The following is a 19,030-nucleotide window of genomic DNA, read 5'->3' on the forward strand; positions in this document are numbered from 1 at the left end:
GTGCCACCTACCTCTCATCTAATATAGTTTACTATGCTTGCACCAAGCACATTGAGTTGGATTTTCACTTTGTTCGTGAGAAGGTTGCTAAGCGCCAACTTCTTGTGCGGTTCCTCTCCAGCAAAGATCAGATTGCTGATGCTCTGACCAAGCCTCTATCGACGTCTCGCTTTCATTTTCTGCGATCTAAACTCAACGTCCGGTATCTTCCGTTGAGTTTGCGGGGGCGTGTTGAATCTATCGGTTCCTCAAATCATGGAAGCCATCGCCATCTCCTCCCTAATCGATAACAACATCCCTTATCCCATCACAACAAATAACCAATTCTGTTTCTCCCCCTTATCTAAACAGAGTTCTGTAACTTATTTAAACTAGTGTACTGTGGACAAAATGGTGTAACGGGAAAACATATCACTCTGAAACATTTATTCCTCTCTGAAACGTTTCGAAGCCTCCTTTGTTCTTTTCTTTCGATTCTTTATACTTTGGAGACAGAGGGTAGATTAGAGATAATTTGGCTCATACGAGTAGAGGACTTGTTAAATAGTCTGACTGGTTTCCAACCTACAAATTTTGCACTCCTAAACCCGAAAACCTCATATGTTGTATGAGGCATCAAGTATGCATCATCTATTCGAGTATGGACAGGAAACTGCTCTGTAATATTGGCCAAGTGGAGTTTTAAGCATCGAACCTGTTGCCGTTGGAAAGCAGCCCGACCAAGATGCGGAGCTGGTTGAGTTGCTAGAAGGCTCGGATGGTTGGTTGTTCAGACTGTAGAGATTAGTCAAAGATCACGATGTGCCTTTGAAGATGTTGATGTGCTCGGATGGCGTTGGTTCCAATGCTAGTCACTCTCGAGATGGTGTTGGAAAGAGAGGATCATGCTCGGACGTTCGCTCTGATATCGGATCCGACTTAAAACAACAAAGACAAAGAAGTCATGTTACCGGAGAGTATCCGACAAGGAACCCTCCGACGCCTAAATTAGAAAAACTTTCAGGGAACGGCAGAGGCATTGTGAGAGTGACAGAACGACGACATAAAGACGTAAGAAGCCTCGAGAGCACTTATCTGGAGAGTTCTTCGGGAATGGTTTGTATGGAAAAGGGTCGGTGTCCGTCACTGAGGAATTCGGGTTTGTGGATTTGTCATCTTTGGTAGTCCATCACATGTCTCGAAGGTCACAAGAAGATATTTTGCTTGTGCATCATGTTCTACGAATCTCGCCCATGTGGTTAAGAAAATTGCTCGTGATCGTGGCTAAGATGTTGCCAGTTAAGGAGAGAATATAAAATTTGAAGGACTCTCCACACGTTTTTGGATTAGTCATGTAACAAGCTTTGATTGGTTGATCGAGAGCTTGTAGCAAGCTTTAATTAGTTGGTTTACTATATCAGTTATAGTTAGTTCTGAGGCATATCAAGGCTCAAGTCACACTATTGTCTAGGTCGGTGTCATAGTATAAGAAAAAGCTAAATATAAAATTGATAGAGCAACCAAAGAACTTATAAGAAGATTTGCATTCAAATGCTTCAGTTGATAGCTTCCATCTACCAGTCAGAGATGATTCAAAGAAAACTCGTTATAAGAAAAAAATATAAAAGAAAGAGATTTTCTACGCAAAGCTCTCTATCTTGCTAGGACTAAGAAAGCCTCCATGCAAAAAGATAGTTCCAAAATTCTATAAATTAATGAAAAGAAACGAAAACCTACATTTACAAAGATCTTAAAAAATATGGTCGACTCATGCAATGTACCGAAGCTCCTACGGGCCAGGAATCCAAAAAGAGACCTTTTTGACTTGTGTATCCTTTGAATACATCACACCACAATGAGGAGCATTTTATGTATCATCACGAAATCAGATTGTACATACGGATTACTTGTATGCATGATGTGTCATCAGCTGGGTTCACTCTTATCATAGGCCATTTATATTGGTCATACATCTTATCCTCTTGAAAAAAAAAAAAAAATCTCTTCATACTCTCGAACCTGTTGAATTTATTATACTTTTGTTTTCAACATTTAATCTTTTCACCTCTCAATTTTTCAGCAATAAAGTGCAATTGATGTAGCAGCCAGTTTGAGCAGACTCACTTTTGTAGGTTTGAGTTGACAAAATGTCATGCCATACTTCAAAAATTAAATATAAAAAATATATCATATATATACATATATATATATATATATATATATATATATATATATATATATATATATATATATATATATATATATATATATATATATATCATGATACAATAGTCCTCTCTCTCTCTCTCTCTCTCCCTCTTTCCTTCTTAATTTCCTTTCATCAGTAGATAACGCTTGCAGGTTGCTTTGGACTGCAAGCCCATAGGAGCTAGTTTTCCCAAAAGACCCCAATACCGCTGCATCCTTTGTCAAAGCAGGGTTCCATAACTTCCTCAGACCATAAGAGGAATATGCAGAATATCATAGTGACAGTGGTGGCTCACCGAAGTAAAAAATTCTTAGGTGGACCAGTCTAACCAGAAAGCAACATTGAAAGAAAAGGAAGAAAGAGAAAAGAGAGCTGGTGGCCCTCTTTTTTTTTTTTTTTTGTTTTGGTGAAAACGACAATTTTCATATAGCTCTAACGTGAGTACATCCAGCCAAATCAAAAGAAAATAAAAAGTATAAAAAAGTAGGAATGTCAGCCACAGATGTCCAAAGGAACTCTTCGGAGTGCCGGGCAACGTAGGAGGCGATCCAGTCAGCTGCTCTGTCAGCTGGAGGCCCTTCGAATCTCCATATTGCTTTCTGGTTAGATTGGTCCACCGCTAAGCTGGTAGACTTGGTTCAACTAATAATTTCTCTCTGGAAGCAATAATGAGACGAGGAGGAGAAATTCTTTGGATGACTCAAAAATCTGATACTTGATTTCCTTTTACACGATGAAGCTAAACTAATCAAAGACAGCTTTCCTCAAGGCATTTGTAAATTGTGATGCAGTGTGGCAGATTAAAGGACATCAACAAATATTAACTAAAGAAAATATGACATCAACAAATGAATCTTTTTTTCTCTCTCAATAAACAAATGATTTTGAAAATGCTAGCTAGACTACTAATAAGGTTAAGTTGTTTCAAACCATGGGTCTCTCATAAGTGAAGGGGGGGATGCCAGCCAGCCATTGCCAAACTAATGTACATGGAGCTAAGTGGCAAGGAACTATAGAATATCCAAATAGGTAGTAGGATTGGATGAGAAGCTAGCACAAACACCAGTTCTTTTGCCGGCGATTTTCTTATAAAATTTATAACAAACGTAACCATGTTGGGCAATGTCTGAACATTATATAAAAATACCTTCAACCTAAGCCAGTCAAGTTGAGCATGCAACCTAAAATGAAAGTAGATCTATAGCAAATATTCTTTGCGATTCTGTTCACAAATATATGGTAAATTGCTCGTGATAACCTAGTCTTGTACATTCTTGAATTACCAAAAAGAAATTTCCTCAAAAAAAATTACTACACGAAATGCACATATGACTTATTATCTTATTCTAGTTTATTATTCATTCCTTCATCGTGTTAATAGAGTGAATCTGATCATTCTTAATAAAATATCTAGCATTATTTAATATTGTTATCAGATTATTTCAGTTTAAAACCCGAAAGCATTGGATGGAAAAACAAAACACAAATTCCACTACCAGAACCGGAGAAGTTCTCTATGGTTGATTAAATTTCCTATTAAAGAAGAAAGAAAAAGGATTCCCTTAAATTTGCTTATGAAAATAGGAACTCTGCATATGTTAATCATCATTTGTTTTCCTGCCATTCATTTCTTTGTTTCAGTTTAATAAAAACCTCCTTGTTTCTTTCAAAGGCACTAAAATAGTGGTTAAGTCACACATACGCCGATAACATGCTAATCTGTTGGTTCAGAAATCTAGGAGAGAGGGAGGGAGAGTAAATGAACAAGAAAAATAAGTATGAGATTAAAACAAGCCAGCATGAGATGAGATATTATAATGGAAGCATACCCATTAATTCCATGTGACGACTCCAATCCTCACTTCCTTCTAGGACCAATAGCCAGGAAGCCATATGGAACCAAGATAAGAAAAGCTTGGGATGGATGGCGAGCTTGGTGCAAGATAATACAACCTTCCATTAAAAAATGGCTCGTTGCCTCCTCTCCTGATGGCTTCAAACATGGTATCATGACAGCCATGGCTGGTCGTATCAATTAATGAGACAGCCCCATGAGTTGGGCTCGCCAACCATGGCTGGTCGCATCAATTAATGAAGCAGCTCAATGAGTTGGGCTCGCAATAAAACTTAAAAATAAAGCTAGGGAGCAAGGCAAGGCTGAGCGTGTGAAGTACAGCGATATGAGGATTTGGTGAATACCCGTTTGCGTAAAGCATCCGTGCTGAGAGCACGTTGATGGGGTGGAGATTGGTGGCAGCTAAATATAACGCGGAGCAATCATGAGGGAGTGCACCAAGCCTCAATGAGTGCTGCGATGAGCCTAGGAGAAGAAATTATTGGTTGATGAGATCCAAACATAAAAAAAAAAATATAAATATAAATTAAAAAAATATTAAAAAAATTATTATCTACACTACATATATCGGCATGTGTGCGGCCAATTATAGCCACCGGTTCCTATGATAGGCACCAAGATTCGTGCTTAATTAATAGAGCTCACATAAACTAGCAGAATAGCAGCTGTTGTTGGTTGCATGTACGACCATTTGGTGCAGGTAGCGTAGGTAAAAAAATTTTAGAGTAAAAAGGAAGTAACAAAGGTATATTCTTTTGTTGTTGGACTGGCCGATGGAGATGATTTAGCCAATAATTTTGCACCACGAAAGGATTCGAAGGAAGGCATGATTTTTCGCTGCTTCTCTCATTTTATGCTACTAATGAATTGCATCTGAATTGAAGTTATTCTCATCAGAATTGTTAGCTTTCTCCAGAAGGAATGCAATCCAGCAAGAGAGCAAAGCAGGATGGTTGTGCATAGGAGAGAGAATCTTCTTTGCCAATATGACCGAGATTTCGTGGTTTTCATGAGAGAGATAGAGAGAGATGATATCTTTGTCCCAAATCCATGTATGCAAACAAAAATTTCTATCCATAGGACCTAACCCGGTCCTTCCTCTCATGGATTACTCAGGGGCTGAACAATTTGGTGAATGAAATTTATATAATTAAGTGGTCGTATTGCTCTGAATGGAAAGAAAAAAGTGGACCCCTGGAAGGTTACATACTTCAAATCGACCAGTGCCTAAACTAATAGCAAGTCTCCCCATGATCAACGTTATGCACGATTTAAGGACCGGGGTACGTAACTAACGATAATGGAAGGTAAAGAATGTGCTTCGTTTTGCTTTTGTTATTTATGTCCTTACCAACTAATGCAGCAAACAAAACAGTAGCAGTTTAACAAAAACCAAGAAAAAGAAAGGAGGATATTGGGAGGAATTTTGTGTGTTCTCGGGAAATATACATACGTACGTACGTACGTATGTATATGTATATGCATATATATTAGGATTTGTAGATACAAGAAAGCTGTGATGATTTAAAATGGACGAATAATGGTGAAGGATAAATAACTAATGACAACAACGTAATGATACAACTGAGTGCTGTAAACTATCCTGTTGCTTTTCGAGTGCCTGCAGGCTGCTTCTATGTACAGTGGTGCTTGGAAAAAGCACAAGGCCGTCAAAATCATAAAATTGAGATGGGAGGGTGAAAAGCCACCCCAGGAAGGTATTCTTCGGCACTCTCACAAACAAAGGAGGCCATAGAATACGAGGGGGATGAAAGCATTGTCAAGCTGTGCTGTGTAGGCCTCCAATAAACCACTCACAGTGACCGCCAGAAGCAAAGATAACCAGTGCTGCACCGATAAGAAAGAAAGACAAAGCTTCAGCATGATGTAATAACCTTGTAGACAGGAAGCATAAGCATTCATTAAGAAAACCAAAAAAAAAAAACAAAATTTGTAAAACTGGTGCCATGAATGTCTTTTTAGGTATGACTGGCTTGATTTGCACCATGACCTATCCATTTATTAGCCTTGAAGGCAATGCCATTTCTGATACTAATTTGATGAGAAAAATGCTAGCAATCACCCGCCATATCACCTCAGTTCACTGGTCCTGTGTGGAAGTTGGTGATTGGCTGAGCAGTACATGTGGCCTCGGCTGCCGCCACCTATCCCCCATGTACCGTACCAATTCTCGACTGCCACATCGGACTAGTGAAACGGAGCAGTGAATGATCAGTGATCGGTAGCAGTACTTGTTCAATAAACATCTGCAGCACCCTATATGGAAACTGTGGAATTCAGTCTTTCGTGTCACAGCAGTCCCCAACTATGACTACACTCTTGTCGCATGGAAGAAGGCATACGCATCAGGCAACATGATAATTTTTTCGCTTTAAAGTTTCAAGGATTGAGGAAAGAGATCGAACCTGTGACAGTATATAGCCGGTGGATGCTAAGAGAGGAAGTAGTATTGAGCAAGCTGCTAGGACTGATGTTATGCCAGCAGCAGTACCTTCAATAGTTTTCTCTAAGAATGGGAGAATGCACATGTTAGTAGCCTGAACAAGGAAACCAAATTTTAATGATCCATGTAACCAAAAATGTACAGGATGGAAAATTCAACTCACTCCCAGTTTTGCTCCACCTGAGAACACCATACTTGTGGCCAACCATTGATGCCTGGGGAAAACGAGCCACTATCATGAGTATGGTCACAAAGCACTCAGGCACAGCAGAAAGGCCATGGCAATACTTCAAACATACATGCGCGCACACAGAAAAACACAATTTACCAGCACAATAGCACCAGTCATCAGCAAATTCGAAGTCGCATCTATAATTCTTTCTTATAATTTAAATAGAAACGGCCCTTTTCCTTTTGTTCTAATGTATCACGTGAAAGTGGCTCATAACTGCAGTTTATTAGCTACTCAAGCCTCTCTAAACCACATCCTAAAGTCTGGAAAACTTGGTTTTCTCTCCTTTTCTTTCTAGCAAATTCGCTCAAAAATTACAAAATAATCAGAAGAAAATGAGAGAGATGTTCAGCAATTTTCTTTCAGCAAGTCAATTCAACACTGGGGAGAAAGTAAGTTCTGTTGCTTATTTAATAAAACAACATAAGGTTGGGACAATTACTCGCTAATCTCATGGATAAAATAATGAAAGAGACGGAGAATAAGATAAAGGAAAATGAGACATTTGAGCATCATCATCCATCATGTCAAAGTGAATAGTTTTGATCATCATCAAGATGATAACTAATAATTATCTTTTTTTCCAAAATATGAGATTAACAATATGAAAACAGCATGTTTTATCCTATCTAGATGGGGTTGGACAAAATCCTAGAATAGAAATATTTGTTAAAGAATATACGGCACACTCAGTTGCCCTTCTCCATAACTATCTGCTTAACAAACACTGTGCATAAATGCATAAATATAAAAATTATTATAGTCTGTTTACCCACTTAACAATATAATGGCATATTACAGTACAATGATTACTCATGCATCATGACATAGAACAAAATAAAATGTCAAATCAATTACAAAAAATCCTAGCTTTTGGCAAGGTTCAAGATGACATTCAAAAAATGTTTATATTGATTCGATCTACATCATAAACAAAAAGACACAATAATATGAGAAAGTAACAGCCAGCAAATCATCATTGTCATACTTTGTTATTTGATAAACATAATCCAATTAATCTCATTTTCTCAGATGGCAACATCGGAGTCAGAGGCATGCAAGACAGGGGTAAGCGTACAAAGACTACCTAATAAAATATGAGCATAATACTGACCATGGTATCACCAATTCCTAAGCTCAAAATTCCAGCAAAAGGCGCAAGCGGTCGATCATTGAACCCAGAAGACATCCATTTTGGAAGAGCACATCCTAGTAAGAGGGAAAAATGACTGAAACAAACCAAAACAGAAACAAGGGAAACATCAATAGTTAACCAAAAATGCAAAGAAACGACTCGATAAAGTGCTAGAGAAATTCATGCCTGATGATAAGAATCTCAGAGTCACGATGATCAGTAAATGCATTCATGAACTGATGTACAAGGTGCCCCAGAGGCCATATCTTCCATACCTGCACACACAGTGTACGTTTAATGAGGCTTGAGAACAAATTTTTGGTTGTGTCATTAATCGCATGAAGCATTCAAACGGAGACATTTACAAAGGTGTGTGTACAGACATACACATGTTAACATTCCTAAAGTTAGAGGAGGGCATAATACAGTATAAAAGGAGCTCACCATTTAAATTAACCTTTAAATATCTTGCTGTACGTGACCTTATCACAGTTTTTCTCCAAAGAACTCACAACCACTCCCCGTGACGAGAAAACTGTTTTTATATTAGGGTTTCACCAATATGATGCCTTGAATGAGCATACCACCTATAGGGCTCATCTAATCAATTATCCCAATCATTTTCCTAACAATCACTTCTGATTCAACTTCCTTAGAGAAGTGATCCTCTACCATTTTTGTAATGATCTTCCCAGCCTAATGCATTATCATAAAAAACTGAAGAAAGATGACTCCCTTAAGCAAAAGAAATTTTTTCCATCTGAATGATGACTGCTAGGTTCGCAAAAACATGAAATAATTTGTCAAAAACTACCATTTACCCCACTTGCTGGGGATGGCCTCGATACAACATGAGGTGTTTCGGATAAGTGCATCCGAAGGTTCAAGACCTGGTTTTCCAACTTGGCCAAGGACTCACCAACTTGCACGTCTTCTTCTATGATCTCTTCCACCAACTCCAAGAAGGCAAAGTAAAGATAAAATCTTTAAAATTCAAGGGACAATAAAGATGCACATACCCTGACTTTACCATTATGACATTAATATAAGTTAGTCCAACAACTGCTTCTAAACCATGTTCACCACCAAGGATAATTCTAACCTATTAACATTCTTTCCGATTGTTGATGCATCATTTTCCATCTTACCTACTACATGGCAGGATAATGATGTCATAAATGGCAACATGCATATCTCGCAATCTTGTCTACAGATCGAAAGTTCTACTTCAATTAGGATGATTTTCAGTAGCTAAAAGACATCAATATTTTGCTTTGGTACTTTAAAAAGCCCTTAAAGGACCATGTATCTGTTTGTCAATAATCCACCATTAGAAGATGATGTACCATTACAGTTAATATTGGTAGACTAGCATTTGGGTCCCCCCAAAAAAAAAATCCTGGTTTGAACTAGACAATATTCATAAAGTGTCAAACTAAGAATACATCATCGTTGTCCTCAAAATACTAAAATGTGTATATTTGGTGGACCATAAATGGAAGTATGCACAATGAGAACTGAGAAGATAGAAGTCAAGTGTTGGCAACTTGATCTAACATAAATGAATCAATTTTTCATGCTTATAAATAGGAATGATTCAACCATAAAAGCATTTATAGGATAATGTTGCTTTAGATGTTCTGAGGATGGACCACACTGGTAAGTGGGACTTCAATCAAAATTTCATTCGGTTCAATTTCAAGATGAAATATAGAAAGCAAAAATAACAAAACTGACAAAAATAAGGTGGTTTTGCACTACTGTTTTTTAATTATTCACATTTTAAATCATGTGCCTATCTTTTTAATGCTTACACGGGTTGGAATTCCTATCTTATTTATTTACTAATTTACTAGTATCTACAGTAGAACAAAAATTAGGAAACAAAGATTCAAAGTAGCTAATTTTTCAAAACAATTATTCATGCTAGATCTGTCATGAATAGTGGAGACACAAGTGAGGACCAAGAAGCACCAGGAAGGTCAACGAAAGTAAGTCGCAGATGAAGTGGTGGGCAGAATACTCATGCAAGTACTTGACTTCAAAACTTCATAATTGTGAACTATACTTGCTTCAATACTCTATTAAAATACAAGGAAGAACATAAGTCTGAAAATCATTTGACACAATTTGAAAATGTATTGGGTCATTTCTTCATTTAAAAATTTAACACATCAGCAGTAAAGGGGAGTTTATACACGTACGAAGAGAGCTAGACTTCTTGCTTCACATTGATCATGTTTCAACATCTAATTATGGAAGTTAACATACACAGTGTTTTAAAGAATAATTACTATCTGGTTGAAAACTTACTCGAATCATTTCCAATACTAAGAAAACTGCCAAAGCTGCACCAAATGCTAGGTCCAGAAAAGATGGCTGCAAAGTACGGATACATTAACCATTAAGAGGAACCATGGGACTACTGAAGGCATCAGCTAAAAGATTTAAAACATCACCTGAAACAGAAGAGCAGGCAAAAACATTAGAACTGCCACTAAATGGTAGTATTTTCGGAGAAGAATCCTCTCAATCTTGCTGTGTTTTGATATATTGTAGAATCGCAAAACAGATGCACATATCACACCTATCCAGTATATGCATAATGCCAGCCGTTTCAGTGGGTCAGTGAGCACAAAAGTAAATACCCTGCCAAAAGTCATATGATATACTGAAACATCCCGATCATTTGGATTGAAAAAGATTTATTGCACCGTAACTTTTATACCAAATATGAAGAACTTATCCATCCAATCAATTGAAGAATTAAGTTATTATAAATAACATAAACTATAGTCAGTGACACCTACAAACAGTCATTTATCTTAATTAGTTCTCAGACATGCTAGATCAGCTGGAGCCTGAAGAATGTGAATAACTAGAGGTGAAAATCAGCATACAGGCCGTGAAGCCTAGTCTGAAACTAACAATAATGAAAATACAGACCAGAAATCAAATATATATTTGATGCTTATATGCATTCTAGGAGTGTTCAGTGTTTGCACTTACTATTGATCTGCTCTTCGCTACATATTTTATAATAAGGTCCATATCTTGAAATGCAATAAGAAAGATTCATTGATTGATCACCTAAAGTAAGAAAAAAAAATTAATTAACCTTTTCTTTTCTATCCAAATTAGAGTTTTTCCTTCAAATTAACATCACCTGCAGCTGACATGTGTTCAGGAAAAATAACTATAGATCAGAAAAATAATCTCACTCTCTGCAGGTTATTAAAGGTTAGGGCAATTTTATATTTTGCAATTTAGATGTTTTATTCACGGATGGTAGCTGCCTTTTGTTCATAACACCGTATCTAATATGAAAGGATATTGACCACCAAGCAATCCATGACTGGCAGAAAAGTTATGCACTAACAAGTGATCATAATCCCAACCAGTGTTTATAAAGCAATTCACTTTAGCATATCACTAGCAGCTTCTATCAAGAATTTAACTGCTTAAAGAGCAGTATTTTGTAGCAATAACAGAAACCCTCTAGCCTTCTGACATGGATAAGCTTTCTCCTCCTGTCATGAGAATTTTCAAATATGAATGTTTGTTATTTATTAAAAAAAAAATAAAATATCACTACAACAGAAAATCTTAATCTACAACTTCATATTTCCATGGTCATATTCCAGCAGAAAAGCCACAGCTTTAAGCATGACTTGAACTAAAAGGAATGACATTAAAGGTGCATTTTGAAGTACTGGTATTCTTCCTACAGTTGGAAAGCAAAAGCCATTTATAGCTATATTATAGACATAGCATACTTCATTTACTCAATGCGCTCGCAACTGGGAATAGACTAAAAGTTTCCAATCAATTCTGTACCTAGAAATCAAATGTCAGGGATGCTTACCATAGCAAAGGATGCACATGAAAATCCTGAATGAAGTACATCCACGCTGGAACTAAAATTGTAAACATAACTAACAGAGAAGCATAAAATACAGCAGAACTTCCAATCCTTCTATATGTCCATCCTTCAGCGGCTTGCTCTTCAGGCTTATTCAAATTTGCAAAGTACATCCAAATTTGAAGTAGACTTTTGTAAAATACTGGCAAAAGGAGAAGACCAAGCAAGTGTCCCTTCAAGAAAGATAAAATCCTTCCATTCATTCAAAGAACTGATAGAATTCATTCAAATGTTATAATGGATCTTACCTGAATAACTGTGGCTATTTCACTTCGAGTTCCGTATCTTATGAAATTTAATTTTGATGATAATAAGGAAAAATTGATCTGTTAAATTATTCATAAGAAGCGAGTTAGTTTTGCTAATACTTTTTTCTTGGATTTCTCAAAACATGGAAAGGGGAGAAAAAACCAATTATCAACTTATGAAGCAAACAATCAACCTTTGAAAGAGTCAGTCCCAGCATATCACCAAAGTAAAGAACCAGACCACTTGACACCAAAAGCGCTTCTCCTGAAATTAAAACAAAAGGCTAAGGTTTAAAAGATAAGAAAGGCAGTTCTTCATATTCAACTTAGAAAAACTGAATAAGGATTTTTTTTCAGTAAGCAATAACACAATAATCTTGCATCAAACAGTCTAAATTAAGAATTGGTTTAATCCGATTGTTTGCTGCCCTAAAACCTGTATATGGGGCAGCAGTGATAGATTTTGAGATTAAGGACAAATAAAAGGTCAAATAAACCATTCTAGGGTTTTGATGTTGGGAAAAGAGAAGATGAATAAGGTTTTAAAAGGTCACGGGGTAAAGGAGAGAGTCCGTTGTTGATGTATAACTGAAATTTAGAAAATAGTGTGTGCATAAGCTATTTCCATGTTTCAAACCTATGATACCCAAATCAAATCTTACAATTGTGCCAAAGCCCGCCATCATGCAATTTCAAAGATTTGTTTATAAAAAAAAATAATTTAAAACAAAAGGCAATAATGCAATCTTAATAGTATATAATGTCATAAGACCAATGCAAATCTGCTTAGGCCATAAAACACACACAATAGAATGTAGGTTTCAGATACAAACCTATGGAGGCACAGGATGGAAATGTTTGAAGAATATGCTGGATAAGAAACACAGTAGTCAGTCCATGCCAGAGTAACCACAATAAATTATTTGTGATAAACCAGCCTGTAAAAAGATAAAGAGATAGATCAGCTTCATATCATGAGATAGATTGCTCTTACTGTAATTTAAGCCAATAACATGTCAGTATAGTATTACATATTGCAGCAGAGCAAATCTTAAAGGAGTTATGGACTGACCACTGTCTGATTTTGTTGCAAACAACAGACAGCACGTAAGTACATACAGAACTGTGTGGAGAAAGCTATATTTTGAAGCTTGAGAACTCGAACTTGCATTGTTGGGAGAACGCCTCAGTATGAAAAAGAAGAAGATTAGCACACCAAAGCAGCTAACTGACACGGTCCAATATTGCATGCTCATATAAGCAAGCTCTGCCCATGCAAAGAGAGATTACTAGATTTAGAATAAGTAATAAAATAAATTATTCAAAGCAGGAAAATGAAAATGAAATATAAACGAAGCACGAGGCAGCAACATTTTTTTCCATGACAATAAACAATTTAGTTTCTTTCTCAGAAAAAAAGGTGTATTCCCTAGATCAGACAACCTTCATGTTTACATGGAGGCCACAAATCTGCAAGCTTGCAATCAGTCTAGAACAGTAGAAAAATATTAAAGAACAAAATAGACAACACAAACAGACACACACACATATATATGCAACCAGCCACTTTTCTAGCCTAATAATATAATCTGCAAATGAAGAATTAATTGTTTATCATTTCCATATATATACATACATGTGTGTGTGTGTGTACACACACATATATATACACATATGTATATATACACACACAAAAAAACAAGACCCAGCAAATTGCATTATAGGCAAACCTCTTATCAAGCTATTAATTGTCCTCAGGACAATTCTCTGGTTTAGCGTCAGAAAGCATTTGATAATTGATATATTTAGATTAGATGAAATCAGGTTTAGTTGAAAACATGATGAGAGACGCTAACTAGTTTGGAGATGGACATTTGATTCACCTCTTCAATGGCTCCAGTAGAGCTTCATTGGTGTGAAAGGTATAAATCATCCAGTTGCCATACTAATTTAGAGGAATATTGTCTGTCAAGAAGATTCAGGATTTTACAACAGTTGTTGCATTATGCCCTTGAAAGATATCATAACTTGGAACTTTCTTGCTCAATATTTTTAAAGTATAATCGGCTCTTGCAAACATATGTATGTTTTTCATTGGCTCACATGGATAGAAAAGAATAGTAGGATATTTAAAAGGAAATTTGAATCCCCAAAGGAATAACTCGAGGTGTGTGGGGGTGCGGGTTTCCAGAATTGCTGCTTGCAGTCCCAATTCTATCTTGTTACGATTTCAGAAAGACTTCATTATATATATTTATTTTTTCAATTATGTCTCTGGCTTTTTCTTGAAAATTTGTGATACAAGTTGAGAACTTTAGCATAAATCTAAATCCATCTTTTGTCATGAACAAAATCAAAGGCTTCTTGAATCAAGTGGATAAAGTTAAGATCTTATTATGTTCTTCGATATAGTTTATCATTTTCTAGATTGACAACACAAGAGTTGTTTGATATTTGCATACCGATTAAGTCTGCAACAGATATGGGTCCACGACAATGAATTAAGCAACTGCAAAATCTACAGGTCTACAGGGCAGTGGCCTCAGTTGCAACAACACTGTCAGATCCAAAGTTCGAAAGTAAAATCTGAATGATCTGTCAATAGTAATATGAGTCATGAAACTAAACCAAGAGGTCCCAAATCTATCATATTATGATTTCAGAAAGACATCATTATATATATTTATTTTTTCAATTAAGCCGAATGGTAGCACATGATCCTTCTTATGGTTTTTTCTTGAAAATCTATGATACAAGTTGGGAATTTTAGTATAAAACTATATCCATCTTTTGTCGTGAGCAAAATCAAAGGCTTCCTGAATCAAGTGGATAAAGTTAAGATCTTATTATATTCTTTGATATAATTTATCATTTTCTAGATGGACAACACAAAGTTGTTTGATATTTTGCATATCGACCAATTCTGCAATGGATATGAGTCCATAGCAATGGAATTAAGCAACTACAAAATCTATAGGTCTACAGGGCAGCGGCCTCAGTTGCAACAATGTTGTCAGATCCAAAGTTCGAAAGTAAAATCCGAATGATCTGTCAATAGCAATGCAAGTCATGAAACTAAACCGAGATCAGCCACTCTTACCTTCAGGCCCAGCATCTTGCCTCAATAGTGCCCTTGAGAGTTGTATCAACCGTGACAGCATGACAGTAGGCAGTGTGACAGCACCAAGTAGTATCCCAGATGAAGCGCCAGGCCTAAAAACCAAAGGGAGAGACAAAGGTCACAACATCGTCCCAAAGGAGAGTTTTCGAATCCGCCCCAGTAACCTATAGCTCCAAGATGTCATAAACTTCAAAAAGAAAAAAAGATAAAGAAAACGACCGTTCCCAAAATCATATTTCACGCAATCTTCGTGCTGAAAAGATACGAAATTTATCCACTATAGTTTGCAGAAAAAATAAATTAAGAAATATTATCTCATAATAAATAAGGCATTAGATGTAGAAATTGAGAAACATAACGAACCCTAAAGGATCATTGTTTACCAATGGAGTTCAGACGTTTTTTAAACCTAAAAGAAGGACCGGGAAAAATGGAGTTTTGAGGGAGGATATTTAATGAAAATGAAACAACAGCATCAATCACACGACCAAATTATCCCTTTGAGGAAAACAGCAATCAAACTCAAAAGAAACGCCGGAGGGGAAATTTGCCAATTAATCGGTGGCGACCGATCTAAGACCCGTTTCTTGGAAGAGCATTCTTTCGAAAGAAAACTTTTGGGATTTTGGTACGAATAATTAGGGATAATTGCTGAAAGAACTGTGGGGATGGGGAGGAGAAAGGCGGACCTGGTCTTGAAGCGGTCGAGGGCGGTGGAGCAGTCGGCGGAGATCTCGACGACGAGGCCGCAAACGGTGAGAAGGACGAGGGCGGCGGCCTCGAAGGAGAGGGAGAGGGGGGCGGAGAAGAGGACGCGGGAGACGAACAGCAAGACGACGGCCCTCTCGCCATTGCAGTGCTGGGCGGCCCCGGCCATGGCGCAGGGACCAAGGATGGAAACAGTACGAGGAAAAAACAAAGAAAAAAAAAAAAAGGTTCGGGAAACCGGGTGTATACGCCAGCCGCCGTTAGCGACCTGGACGCGCAACGCGGATGATCATGGCACGCGGTGCAGGATATAATCTGCCGTAAACGGCGGTTTTAGCGAAGAAATATCCACACGGTGGACTAATTCAACCAAAAATCTTCATATCATGCCACGTCAACAATTATAACCGCTCATTTCCGGTGGACCTCATTAATATAGCACGTCTCTTGATGCATTATTGCAAGAATGAGGGGTTGTAATTGATGGCGTGAACCTGGTGCATGGAAAATAATCTTTTTGAAAAGAAAGGAGTAACGCAGGCAGCGCATATTGGTTCGTATTTAGATTGGTCCGCCAGATCGGCGGTAGGCCTGGAACGACTAATACTTTTACGCCTTGGCGTTGCGAGCTGAGGCGAACGGGGTGGGCCACCACAAACGCGTCGCTGAATCGGTAACCGGTTTACGTCATCGTGTAGGTTGCGGGTACTCGCATCGCACAGCTCAGCGGACACCTATAAATATCTAGTACCGTAACAAATCCCTTTAGAACTGACGTGGCAAAAGTCTATTGGAGTGATACGCGAGACCAGCGTCATTGACTAGTTGGCGCGCCAGCAGGAAGCGACACATTAGGCTGTCGCAAGTTGGTAAGGGATTTGGGCCTCATAACTTTCCTGGACTATTGTGAGGTCACCGAGGGTCTCGTGGTTGCTTATGGCTAGGGAAATACGTGACTACCTTTATGCTACTACAGCATTCGGTTTTGTTCTTTGCATCTTAGGAGCCCCTACCCCTATACTATCTTAAGATGAATTTTGATAAAAATCTGCCAAGCAGAGGTGAGGGAGATGGAATTGCTTTTACGAATAGGAACCAAGACTCTAGATTGATTGCGGCAAGAGGCGACATTCCTTCAAGGCATCAATTATTGGGCCAGAGCTCCGTATTGTATGGAAGGGTATTTTCTATGTGAGACAGGTGTTAGGGGCTGGAAGCATCATTCTTGAAGGAGACTTAGCCGTGGTGATTAGATGGATATTGGACGAGGAAAGGAGGGGATCAGATCACCCGCTCCTAAGTGACATACAGTGGCTAGTGAGGAAGTGTAATACCTTTCAAGCTGTGCATGTTTACCAAGAGGCGAACAGAGTTGCTCACCGGGTCGTCTCATATGCTGCTTATCACTTCGGCGAGTTTCTTTGGACTCGGAGTACTACTTTTCTTTCTCCACCTAGATACCTTCTTGCTTTTGACACTGCTGGTTGTGCTCACGTGAAATTAGTGTGAGCAGCCAATGTACAAAAAAAAAAAAAAAAAAGAAAAAAAAACTTGGCAGTGATGTTTTTTTTAGAAAAAAGAAAAAAGAGAAGTTGCTATATAGATAAAAAAAAAAATCAAGAGAGTTTACGGATTACAACCATTATACCAAAACATAAAAGCAGACACACATTACATATATACAGAAGGCCAATACTCAAAAGTATAAGAAGCCCAAAGAAGCACTACCATGAAGGGGTAGCGAACATAAGCTTTGGCCTTTATAATCTTCAGAAACCATATGCTAAATAAGCTTTGGTAGTGGCTAGCTGATGAACTACTATTGAGCCACAAAATCCAGCTAAGAGAGCTGATTCAAACTGCCTTTGGCGGGCAGACGAGTTCGGTGCAATCCGTACTTGAAAATATGGCTAATAATTAATAAGAAAGCTCCTGTTGGATCGCAAAATAATTTAAACTCGAGCTTGGTTTCGGCATCCATTTATCTGAAGTTGCACTTGAGATAGGTCTAATCCTGAACAGTTGAGCTTATTTTGAACTTGAGCCAATGCCTGAATGTTTCCTCGATGTGACCGAGCCCATATTCCAAACCTTGACTCACTCCACTCAGCTCATTCTAGGACTGAATTCAGGAGTTTATTATGATTGAGTTACATGGAATAGGGATAAAACCATCATTGATCATGGAATCAGGTTAGAAACCAACAGTTGCAACATGCTGTAATTTGGGTGCATGTCAAGAAATTCTTTGCGAAATCGAACTGTTTTTTGTTTATTGATGGAAAGACGCCACCGATTTAGATGGCATGATTTGTTTTATTGGATTCGAGGATCTAGATTACTTCTAGAGAAAAGTTATTAACATCATATAGTCGAAAATCGTAACCAATGCTATTATTTTGCAAACAAGGAGCATTCAAGAATGTGATTGGATGGTTAACCATTGTGCTCATGTACATTAGCTATGGAGTCATAGTAGGGTCGAGCCCTTTTGCATGTACCCATATAAAATTTATTGTTAACAATTTATTAAGGCACGAACGACATAAGTCACGAGTTCTTAACACAAATTCACAATGGTCTATCTACTAGTTTATTTGGAAGGAGCCATGCTAAGATCCAACTGGTTATGTTTGACACTACCTTATGACTTGTATCTGGGTATTGGAACTGTATTCAGTCTTCCCACCAAGATTCAAAATATTTAGAAGCCTGATCTGAAGGATTATCAGATCAGGAGCCCATGTAGTTACTTAACACCCTTCAAGCTTATCATAGGAACCTCCACATACAAGAAAAATTCTAGGGCAGAAGTCAAGGATGTTATGGTGTAAAGATGGTGATGCAAATACCAAATAATTATATAGATCAACCATTTTGAGGAGGCGTCGCAACCACATCAGTATGATACGTAATCCACAAGGAGGATGGAAGGAAGTTGAGCAGACTATTAGAGATTTAGTCCTCAACAATTTCCAAAAGAGATCGGATCGACAACCATATCAGCCTCAAAATTTGTTAGCGCCCTTATCCACCCAAATCACACGTGAACAATTGATCGCGGGTGATAGAGAATGAAATAGATGGTATTATTTAGATTTCTTGATTTTGTAGTGCGTTGTGCAGTTCGTAAATTTAAACCCTAACAAATATGGCT

General features: G+C 37.7%; 1 protein-coding gene across 2 annotated transcripts; it reads right to left on the reverse strand.

Annotated features, from left to right (window-relative positions):
* Positions 1 to 5,536: 5,536 nt before the first annotated feature.
* LOC103707005 (dolichol kinase EVAN-like) lies at positions 5,537 to 16,158 on the reverse strand. 2 transcript variants are annotated; one of them, XR_604074.4, is made up of 15 exons: positions 15,855 to 16,158; positions 15,145 to 15,257; positions 13,117 to 13,311; positions 12,878 to 12,982; positions 12,239 to 12,309; positions 12,045 to 12,122; positions 11,740 to 11,969; positions 10,334 to 10,523; positions 10,188 to 10,253; positions 8,061 to 8,149; positions 7,854 to 7,968; positions 6,671 to 6,722; positions 6,470 to 6,570; positions 6,139 to 6,320; positions 5,736 to 5,891 (listed from the first exon to the last, which is right to left on the reverse strand). XR_604074.4 is itself a non-coding variant. In XM_008791325.4 (14 exons), the coding sequence occupies exons 1-14, from the start codon at positions 16,040 to 16,042 to the stop codon at positions 5,778 to 5,780; spliced, it is 1,707 nt and encodes a 568-aa protein (XP_008789547.1). In that variant the 5' UTR covers positions 16,043 to 16,155; the 3' UTR covers positions 5,537 to 5,777. The 2 variants fall into 2 exon arrangements, 1 of the variants encoding a protein (XP_008789547.1); XM_008791325.4 differs by lacking the exon at positions 6,139 to 6,320 and having other exon boundaries at positions 5,537 to 5,891; positions 15,855 to 16,155.
* Positions 16,159 to 19,030: the final 2,872 nt, after the last annotated feature.

This window comes from Phoenix dactylifera, chromosome 18 (genome assembly GCF_009389715.1).
Source record: "Phoenix dactylifera cultivar Barhee BC4 chromosome 18, palm_55x_up_171113_PBpolish2nd_filt_p, whole genome shotgun sequence".
NCBI classification, from domain to species: Eukaryota; Viridiplantae; Streptophyta; class Magnoliopsida; order Arecales; family Arecaceae; genus Phoenix; species Phoenix dactylifera.

What these genes read in the sequence shown, in the direction of transcription:
- LOC103707005 (XM_008791325.4), bottom strand. Translation starts at nt 16,042, where the DNA reads ATGGCCGGGGCCGCCCAGCACTGCAATGGCGAGAGGGCCGTCGTCTTG. An exon ending in CTCGACCGCTTCAAGACCAG is followed by an intron (nt 15,258 to 15,854) that starts GTCCGCCTTTCT and finishes TTTGGTTTTTAG; the next exon opens with GCCTGGCGCTTCATCTGGGA. An exon ending in TAGTATTGGAAATGATTCGA is followed by an intron (nt 8,150 to 10,187) that starts GTAAGTTTTCAA and finishes CTGTGTGTGCAG; the next exon opens with GTATGGAAGATATGGCCTCT.